Genomic DNA, 10,577 nt, shown 5'->3' with positions numbered 1-10,577 from the left:
ACAACTAATTGATCTTGTTGATACCACTTGATGAAGTCGGGGTTAGGAATTGTGGATGAAGTGATGATGGTAGTAGTAACAATCGAAGTACTATCAGAGTCAGTGGTGGCTGGAAGAGGAGTTGCGGTGACAGTGATGGTATCGCCGATGGTGGGTTTGAGCCGTCAACAAATTTTCCATAAATCATGGCCAATGAGAAATGGCTTAATCTGACGAAGCCATGTAAGGTAGTTTGAGTCTGTGAGTTTCAGGAACTATGCCACATTAGGTCCAAGAAGCGGAGATGATGAAGACATAGCAAAAAACAGGATCAAAGTAAGGTGTTAAGCGTATAAGAAGGATGATACCATGTAGAAATGCAATAGCAGTTGCACACTGAAGAGAATGCAAAATACTAGAAAGTGAGATATTTTTGGAAGTGATAATTTCATTCCTTCAATTGTGGTTTAAATACACAATTGCATACCAGTTATACAAAGAGTCCTAAAGGATTATAGATCTCCCAATACAAATAATGCAACACAGATAATTGAAATAAAAATCGTGTAACAACCTAAGATGAGGTTGCTTAGGCTATCTCCAACCGACGGGGCCAAAGAGCCATAGGGCTAAAAATAGCTCGGAATGACACGAAAATAGTCTCTAATCGAGGGCTAGGCTAAATGGCTTGTGGGCCCCACTGGGCCAAAACACCCAAATCAGGCCAGGGGGCTGGCCATTTCCAACCAGCCCTCCAGCCCAGCCCACTTGCTCTACAACAGCTATTTGGTGTCAGCATGACACCATCTAGCAATGGCTAGATGACGTTAGGTTACCATTGAAATTTGATTTTTTTTTTTTTTTTTTAGGACGATTTTTTTCCCCTATAAATACCTATGTCATTCCTACACAATTTCTCACTTACTTTTTCACCATTCCATACTATTCGAAAAATTATTAAGATTATATAAAGATAAGAAATTCGGATGCTTATTCATTTAGCAACAAGTGACACTCAAAATATATTTGAAAACCTTATTTTAATGTAGCAGTTTAATTTAATTAACCATATTAATTTAATTAAAATAATAAATTATTGAAAGGGTTATGTTTAACCTATGATCCTTTGGCCCCCTTAGTTGGAGATGATTTTTTGTCAAATGGCTATGTTTGGCCTATGACCTTTTGGTCCCCTCGGTTAGAGATAGTATAAAATATGGTCTAGCACTATTCATTAAAATATAAATTTCTTGCAGGGTTATAACTTATAAGGCTAAACATGGCTCCTTGGCCATCCTTTAGTTGAAGATGGCCTTAGGACTCTACTCTAACAGTAACACATGGCAAAATTTAAATGGAAGCATTATAGATAACGTGATACTATTGTACTATAGTATAACTTTTTCAAAAGTATGACTCTCTATGTACTCTCTGTTACTTCACAATTTAACGTCAATTTTCGTACTATTATAAAAGTGTGCAAAATACATGAGGTGGAAGAGAATCCATAAAGAGTCTCACTTTTCAAAAAGTTCCTTAAACATTCATCTAGTCGAGTACTAGGAAAAACAAAGAAACTAGTTCGATGAAAAAAAAAAGGTAACCAGTTCGATGGATGGTTGGGGCAACAATTATTCACAAGGTGACGCGTGTTCCTTGTCTGCTTGCCGCACATCGCAACTTCCCACAATGGAACCACATGGAGCATTTTTGCTCACCAACTTTTACTGTCGTATAGGCTCACCATCTTATTTATTACTGTTAGATGAGTGTGAATTTTCAGATTTGTGTAATGGATGGGCGCAAATCTTAAAATTTAAACTCATCTAACGATGATAAATAAGATGGTGAATACACACTACACTAAATGCTAATGAGCAAAAATACACTCATGTAACCAACTCGGGTCCGTCCAGATTCTAAGGAAAACGTTTGGCTCTGAAACTGCCATCAAAGCAACCCCCACTTCCACGCCAAAACTGCTTCCAGCTCAGAATTTTCAAATATTCCAAATTTATTTCCCAGAAAAACAAAAAATCCAACTTTTTACTTCCTCTATTTTATATTATTCAATTTAGCCCAATGCAAAAGCTGGAGTCGCAATTTGCATGGTCGCCAATGGCTCAATTACCGTCCCCCTCCCCTGTGTTCACTGAAGCTCTCAAGTTACAAAACCCATTACCAAATGGCTGCTCTAGAACTCCATGGCGCATGTTAGCCAAGCCCAGCAGTAGCCTGACTTCGATGGGTGGTCATGGCGGTGGCGGGAGGAGGCGAAGAGGCTTGGGCAGGCTCAGAGTGGCAACCGACGGCTCACCTTCAGCAGACGCCGTCGCTGATGATTACTACTCCGTCTTGGGATTGGTATGACTAATACTATTGCTTTTTTTTATTAATTTCATCTGCGTTTTGTTTAAATTTGCAAAATTTTATGCTTCCGGGTAAATTACAGCCTTGTCATAATCGAAGACTCGAAGAAAATGGTGGTCACCTACCATTCGATCTTTAATCCAACGGCAGATGGTCATTTTACTTTTGTTGTTGTACCTTCTCCTCCGCCATTGGATTGAGATACAATGAGAGACCACGATTTCCTTACTTGGACCATGGGGTCTTTTTTATGATTATGTAATGATATTGATATGAATTTTTAGGAGTAGGGGTTTTTTTTTTTTTTTTTTTTTTAATATTTTTTTTTATTTGTTTGTTTGTTTGAATGCTTAGATTTTGTATGTTATGTTAATGATAGCTTCCAGATGCGACGCCAGCACAAATTAAAAAGGCGTATTATAATTGTATGAAAGCTTGCCATCCGGACTTGAGTGGTGATAACCCAAACACCACCAATTTCTGCATCTTCATCAATGAGGTCTATGAGGTGCTCAGTGACCCTCTGCAACGCATGGTTTACGATGAAATTCACGGCTATGCTTTGACAGCAATCAATCCCTTCCTGGACGACTCTGCATTAAGGGATCATGCATTTGTCGATGAGTTTAGCTGCATAGGCTGCAAAAACTGTGCCAGTGTTGCTCCGGATGTCTTTGGTATCGAGGAAGACTTTGGAAGAGCCCGAGTGTACAGTCAGTGTGGGAACGTAGATTTAGTTCAACAGGCAATTGATAGTTGGTAGGTCCACCTTCATCGGTTTTTCAATATGATGAACATTTTGAGATGAAAACTGACTAGTCCTACTTCTATTTTTGTCTATTGTATTGTGTCATTTTGAGCTGTGAGTAGTTTCAAGCTTGCGAGGCACGTGTTCAACTAAGACAGATATGTGCATAACGAGAACACACCTAAGTGACATTACAATATTAGGAATCAGGACACGCTTCACTGAAGAGCGTCACTTTGCAGCAAATAAGAATTTGATTTGACTTCTTAGAAGAGTCGTCCTTAAGCTCTTGAGAGAGTTCTGGTTTTTTGACAATCAATCAAATCATTTTTCTACAAATTTCAAATCTTTCTGCAGCATCAGTTCGTAAGCTTTTGTTCATACTTATACTGCTTTCACAAATCTGAAGTTTGAAATTTTCATGTCCCTGGATAGTTGTCGATTGTACTATCAGACGTCTGGAAATTACTGGATGTCTCTTGATTATTAGTTGACAGATTCTTCTTTGTTTCAGCCCTGTTGATTGCATCCATTGGACTTCTGCTGCACAACTATCATTGCTCGAAGATGAGATGCGCAGAGTAGAAAGAGTAAATGTATGGAAAGCAATCATTATAATGTTAAGATTGTCCAAGATTTATACTGATATGCACCTTCTTTATCATATATCACCATTTTGAAATCCTTAGTTGTGAATAGTTTTATTGTTCGTTTGTCACTTCAGTAGCTAAAAGTGTGCTGTTGATGTTCAGGTTGCACTGATGCTTGCAGGTATGGGCTCATCAGTGGATGTTTTCAGAATGGTATGTTACTCGTTCTTTGTCATATACATTGTTCTACATGAATTTAGCAACTTTCAGTTGATTTCTTGATGACTTGAAGCCATTTTCGAATTATTTGTTTCACTTTTCTTTGCTTTTGTGCGATGAACTACAACGTGTTGGTATATTATCTGAATTCTGCTAAAGCGAAGTAGAACAAAGAAGTTTATTCTCTGTAGCTCTTGAAACACTTATAATCAAGTAGCAAATCAAAAGAAGAATGTATAAAGATTTATTATACCGGTTCTTATACCCATCTGCTTAGATGATCTTTGGGATGAAATTACTTCTAGCCTATCTTCATTGTCCCGTAACTAGCTTAGCAATTTTTGTTAATCTGGCAGGCAAGTTCTCGGTGGCAAAAGAGGCAGTCACAAGTCTTGGTAGGAACTCTCATTTTCTTCAACTAATCTTATGTTTTGTGATTTATTTTGCTGCAAACTACTTCTTTTATTTCTTTTCTAAATATTTTCCTTTTCATAACCTACATTGTGGACACATGAAGTCATGAAATAGTAAATTTGTTGCTTCTGGGTTCTGCCCGAGACAAGTAAATATGGAGTTTGTTTGAATATGAAAATCTAGTCATGTGTTTCATTTTTTGTGAGGTTACATAATTGTAATAAACTTATCCTCCTGAAGGCTAAAATACACCATTTTCATATTAAAATTATGTTCAATTTGCCCTGTAGATATTAATATGCTATGTTGGGTACAACAGATATGGAAATCATAACTAATGAAGTCATTATGACCTAAGCAACACTAAGTAATAATAATGCTGCTCCCAGAATACAAATATGAGAAGTTAAAAGTACAACATCGTCTGCAACAACGTGCAGGCGATGTTGGAGAAAAAGGAAAGGGACTATAAAGTAAAATTGGTAATATTGGGTGTATCGGTCGTATGAACTATGAACCAAGGATGAATCCTTCAATATTCTGATCTAAAGAGCTGTCTTCATGAAATTCCAACTTGTTCTGCTAAAGAAGAAAACAAAAAACCTTGAGTTGCCAATTTTTATGGTGCTGTTCCCTCTTGGCATAAAAAAATTCGATGGCTGCTTACAAGTTTTAAAAGTACCAAGTGCATTTATACTTTTAGGTATGACGTTTCACAAAACTGGGTTTTATTGCAGGAACAAGCTAAAATTAGGATGATGAAGAAGAAGGATACAGATAAAACAGAATCATACTGGGACAACATTTGGGCTAACCCCAAAGAGTACCAAAATTCAGGTAATTGCAAACTCATAGAAAGAATGATAGCTGATGTCTGAAATATCAATGTACAGAACGCAATAGAACTTACTCAACGTGAGTGCCGTCCATCCTTTCTTAATGTCTCACCATTTTACCCTCAAGTATTTCCTGAGAATTAAATGCAATCTGTAATAAAACCTTGTCTCTAAGAGTCTTTGATTTATGTTCTTTCTTGAGGTCTAGTGTCGTCTCTTCCTTTCCTTTGTCCAATGAGTTAAAATCAACTTGTTTGGATTGCCAACTGATAACAAAAGTATTACTTTCTTATGCTGCTGTGCTATGTCATATACTTGCATAGCTACGCAGAAAGCTTGCCCGTTATCCTCAGTAAGGTTCCATGTTTGTTGTCCTTTATCTTACCATTCCGACTTGCTTGCTTCCACGAGCAAAAGTTCTAATCTCCCTTGGGTGCCTATTAGATCCTCATCTCATCAAAATATTGATATTACGTTGTCGTAATGATTGGGGGGCACTTTATCGTTAAAGCTCCATGAAAGATGTTTTCTACCTAAACTTGTTTAATGCTTCATATGTTATAGATGAATCAAAGTCTGAAGTTATTTTTTCAGAGGAGGAAGTGAGAGAAAGAGCAAGGAGAGCAGCAGCAGCTGCTCGAAGATGGAGGGAGTACTCAAGGAGGGGTGCTGATAAGCCTCCGAGCTATAAACTTCTGGAGGCCATCTCCAACAACGAAAACTGACCATATTCATCTGTAGAGGACGAACACCATTGAAATTATTAGCATCAAATGTAAGTATTAGCAAATTTATAGCTTATGGCTCGTGTAAATTTGTAATCATGTAAAATTTAAGGAGACCTAAAAAGTCTGCGTAATCAGTATAACAGCTATCAGATTACCGTAAGATTGATCGATAAGTTAAATAAAGGAAAAACTGAGAGAAGATACACACACATAGAAGCATGCTGCATATATGCAAGTGAGGTTTTTGTTGCAACAAAGCGTCGGGGTTGACGTTATTTCTTCTTTCGCCGAGACTCCATCCAGAATCCGAACACGAAACAGCAAACTTTGTAAGCGCATGCGCTACCGGATTGAGCAAGATGCCTACTTTATTTCCTTTAAATTGTTGATTCCAAACGCAGTATATATAAAGAACTGATTTACACACTTTCTTTTCTCTTTTTACAGACTTAGTTTTATTTTTGTCTACGATTCTTCTAAAATTTGTGCAATCCCAATGGCTAAAGATCAATAGTGATGTGTTAAGCTTTTTCCGCATGTCCTTGTCTTCTTGGTATAAGACGCTACCTTGACGGTGTACTTGTGTCATAGAAGTTGATTTTGTGTTTGAGACGTCAAAAATGGTGTGAGAATCAACTTTCTTTTGATAATTTATTTTTGTAAAGTGAAAGTATATCTTCTGTCTTTTAAGCACAATACTTGACCTTTACATTCTAATGAAGCGACAACAATTTATGGTACAAATGTCTTAATTAAACTTGTTTATTCTCTTCATTATCATCTAAAGATTATTTCTAGAGAAATTGATTCAATTTCAAAACCGTTTAGCCATCCACATGTGTCGAACAAATCGAGGGTTATGGTAAAAAGCAACATCCTTATGATGAAGTCAATTTGTTTCAATCATACAGATGACTAAAGTAACGGCTTCCAAATCGAATTCATTTTTTTAGAGATGAATTTAGAAGATGAAAAGAGAATGAATAGTTACGATTGTAATTTTTATGCGATAAAATAATGTCGTGATGTCGTGTTGTCATATAAGCAGTGTCCATCTTGTAATGCAATGTTGAGGTCCAGAGTACCTTAGTTTACCGAATTCATAACTCAAAAAATTAATCCAAAATGGATAAGAAAAAAAATGATGTGGACATATTCCCTACTTTTGTCTCTTCGTTCCAAATGAATCTCCAAATCCATCAGTGGTTGATGGGATAGCATTATCAACTTATCACAGCCTATGCGAGGCAATATCCCCTTCATATCATTTACAACAAAATCAAGGAACCAACAAATTTCACCTTGAAAAATTAGAAAAAGAATAAAAAATCAGACCCAAGAAAATATTAGCACAAAGAGGGGTACATAACTTACATATACCAACTATATAAGGGGAAAAAATTTACATTTGTGAATATCATATGATCTAGTGAATGGTATTTTTTCGGCGTGACAACAGCGAAATATAGCTTAGCTAATTAACAAGAAAATGAAGAAAAATAGTAGCTAGTGTTGTTATCTTACAGATGATGCAACTGAATGAGCCCAGAACCTGAGATGATGCTTCATGTGCTTACCTAAATTAGTAGCAGCAGGTATTCTCCACTTCATCAACATTTGGTTCTCTTTCTTTCTTTGATCCAAAACATCCCAAGCCTCGGACAGATAAGGCCGCCTTGAAACCACCCCATGATCCTCCTCCTCCTCCTCCTCCTCCTTCTGATAATCTCTAACATCTTCTTCTTCACAACTTGCTAGTCTTTGCAAGCCGGGAATTATGGAAACCAGTCTTGAAGAATCCTTGTCTTCCTCAGTGAAGACAAACCCCAAATCCATAAAACCTTTGAGCTCCTCAAACTCTAGCTCTGACATGCTCTTACTTGGCCCTAGTACTCTTTTCCTTCTTTTTCTTTCACTACTCCTCCTGCTGCTGCTGCTGCCGCCACTGCTGCCACTGCTGCTGCTACTTACCCGGCTGCTTTTTGTCAGATGAGCCAGCAGTTCATCGTTTTTGGAGAAGTTTGTGACTTGTTCACCGGAAAAAATTGTTTGCAGTTTCGGTGTGCTACTCGGAGAAAAGCTGGGCGTGTTTAAAAACTGGTCACTTAGAGACCTTAGCTTTAGGATTGGTAACTCTAGGGTTTCTTCTTGGGCTGATTCGTCCACTTGGAGAGTTGGGTTATTTGTTGCTTGTTGGGGTTGTGAAGGTGATTTCTGGCTCAAAATTTCATGCCCAAACCAGTACGAATCAAAGAGGTTGAGAAGTGCTTCTTCTTTTTCTTCGGCAGCCATTTTGTTTTGCATTAGTTAGTGGATGTGGATGAAAAACAAGTAGAGTTTTGACAAGATGTGAGCTAGCCAGATAGCTGGAGACGGTTTCACGATTGTAGATAAGAATATCCATATATGTTTTGCATACATTGGCAACTTGGAATTTGTTATCTACAAGTTGCTCGATTCCTATTAATTATACTATAACGTGACAACTGGATGGCGAGAGTGAGCTCCCAGTTTTGGCTTTTGCAGACGCCGAGTTTGATATTAATTTAGTGTGAGTTAGCTAAATCTCTCACTACTTAGTACAAATATACCAGAGATTGTATTCACAAACCTCAATTACTTTTTCCACAAATTATTATTTTTTTAATATTTTTTGACACTCCGTCAATGCTTAATAGAAAAATATTACAAAATTAAAAGAGTGTTGATGAAAGTAATTTGTGGTGTGTAAATATAATCTCTCCAAATACATATCGTTGCATTTAAAAAAAATTATAGTGTGACGTGTCATTAGCAATACTATGGAGCAAAAAATAATCTGGAAAATTATGGAGCTGGCACGTGAAATTTTACTCACAAATGATGAGAATGCCCCTTTTAAATTGGTGAGTTCCACATTTGTTCCACGCACAGTTTAACCCCCTTGAACAATTGAGTTGTTTGACTATGACTTCTCCAAGCTTCGCCGCACATAGAAAGGAGAAAAGTTGAAGGTATTAAAGATAGAATTAATAACCAAATTGTAACATCCCACATCGCCCAGGGAAGTGATCCTTATATGTATATTATCATCTCTACCTAGCACGAGGCCTTTTAGGAGCTCACTGGCTTTGGGTTCCATGAGAACTCCGAAGTTAAGCGAGTAGCGCACGAGAGCACTTCTAAGATGGGTGACCCATTGGGAAGTTCTCGTATGAGTTCCCAGAAACAAAACCGTGAGGTCATGGTCGGGGCCTAAAGCGGACAATATTGTGCTACGGTGGAGTCGGGCCTGGGAAGTGGTCCCGCCCGGGCCGGGATGTGACACAAATCCTATCTTTAAAGCTTTCGTTATTGAAAACCAACTCAATCAAGGAAGGAATCACAATCAAATCCAATCAAGTATACTGTATATAATCCCAATATATTATTTAATTAATAATATATTCGTGATTATTATTTTCTCCATCCAACAGATGACATACCTGGGTCAACTTGATGTCGACATGTGGCATGGAATATGTTGGAACCAAATTCGCGTAGCACCGTAAGTATGTGGAGGAAGTTCTCGAACTCGACTACCTGCAAAACAATAAACAACAGTAAGCAAAATTTCTAATCTCCCTTGGGTGCCTATTAGATTTGCATCTTCTGTGCTAGTGGTTCTTGCTGAATCGTGCCTCAGCTCATATAGTCTTTTCAGCATAAAATTATTATCCTCTCTAACTTCAACTATCCCATCAAAATATTGATACTACGTGGTTGTAATGATTGGGGGGCACTTTATCGTTAAAGCTTCCATAGAAGATGGTTTCTACTTAAAACTTTTTTTTAATGCCTTAATGTCATCATATGTTATAGATTAATCAAAGTCTGAAGTTATTTTTTCAGAGGAGGAAGTGAAAGAAAGATTAAGGAGAGCAGCAGCAGCAGCAGCTCGAAGATGGAGGGAGTACTCAAGGACGCGTGCTGATAAGCCTCCGAGCTGTAAACTTCCGGAAGCCATCTCCAACAACGAAAACTGACCATATTAATCCGTAGAGGACTAACACCATTGAAAATATTAGCATCAAATGTAAGTATTAACAAATTTATAGCTTATAGCTCCTGTAAATTTGTAATCATGTAAAATTTAAGGAGATCGAAAAGTCTGCGTAATCAGTATAGTAGCTATCAGATTGCCATAAGATGGATCTATAAGTTCAATCAAGGAAAAACAGAGAGAAGATATACGTATACAGAAGCATGCTGCATGTATGCAAGTGAGGTTTTTGTTGCATCAAAGCGTCGCGGTTGACGTTATTTCTTGTTTCTCCAAGACTCCATCCAGAATCTGAACACGAAATAGCAAACTTTGTAAGCGCAAGCGCTGCCGGATTGAGCAAGATGCCTAATTTGATCGATTATTATTTTACTGTTTTCCTTTAAATTGTTGATTCCAAACGCGGTATATATGAAGAAATGATTTACGCACACTTTCTTTTCTCTTTTTAAAGACTTAGTCTTTTTTTTTTTGTTTTTTTTGTTTTTTTTTTTTTGTTTTTGTCTATGATTCTAAAATTTGTGCAATCCCAAATGCTAAAGATAAATTGTGATGTGTTAGTTTTTTCCGTGTGTCCTTGTATCATTGGTACGGGACGCTACCTTAACGGTGTACTTGTGTCATAGAAGTTGATTTCATATTTGAGAAGCTAAAAATGATGTGTGAATCAGC

The 10,577-nt window shown here is 37.4% G+C and overlaps 2 protein-coding genes across 2 annotated transcripts; one reads left to right on the top strand and one right to left on the bottom strand.

Annotated features, from left to right (window-relative positions):
* Positions 1–2,097: 2,097 nt before the first annotated feature.
* On the top strand, positions 2,098–6,233 carry LOC137740215 (chaperone protein dnaJ C76, chloroplastic-like). Its single transcript, XM_068480052.1, has 7 exons — positions 2,098–2,343; positions 2,729–3,108; positions 3,612–3,693; positions 3,850–3,900; positions 4,263–4,301; positions 5,058–5,157; positions 5,751–6,233. The coding sequence occupies exons 1-7, from the start codon at positions 2,098–2,100 to the stop codon at positions 5,879–5,881; spliced, it is 1,029 nt and encodes a 342-aa protein (XP_068336153.1). The 3' UTR covers positions 5,882–6,233.
* A 1,166-nt stretch (positions 6,234–7,399) lies between these two features.
* LOC137740691 (uncharacterized) lies at positions 7,400–8,176 on the bottom strand. The gene has a single exon (XM_068480521.1). The coding sequence runs from the start codon at positions 8,174–8,176 to the stop codon at positions 7,400–7,402; it is 777 nt and encodes a 258-aa protein (XP_068336622.1).
* Positions 8,177–10,577: the final 2,401 nt, after the last annotated feature.

The sequence above is a fragment of the Pyrus communis genome, chromosome 7 (genome assembly GCF_963583255.1).
Source record: "Pyrus communis chromosome 7, drPyrComm1.1, whole genome shotgun sequence".
Lineage (NCBI taxonomy): Eukaryota > Viridiplantae > Streptophyta > Magnoliopsida > Rosales > Rosaceae > Pyrus > Pyrus communis.
Note: the sequence above shows the minus strand (reverse complement) of the source record. Positions and strands in the feature narration are given on the sequence as shown.

Excerpts from the sequence above, each read along its gene's own strand:
- LOC137740215 (XM_068480052.1), top strand. The coding sequence starts at position 2,098 with ATGGCTCAATTACCGTCCCCCTCCCCTGTGTTCACTGAAGCTCTCAAG. Across the intron at positions 3,694-3,849 it reads GCAGAGTAGAAAGAGTAAAT|GTTGCACTGATGCTTGCAGG; the intron begins GTATGGAAAGCA and ends GTTGATGTTCAG. Across the intron at positions 5,158-5,750 it reads CAAAGAGTACCAAAATTCAG|AGGAGGAAGTGAGAGAAAGA; the intron begins GTAATTGCAAAC and ends TTATTTTTTCAG.
- LOC137740691 (XM_068480521.1), bottom strand. The coding sequence starts at position 8,176 with ATGGCTGCCGAAGAAAAAGAAGAAGCACTTCTCAACCTCTTTGATTCG.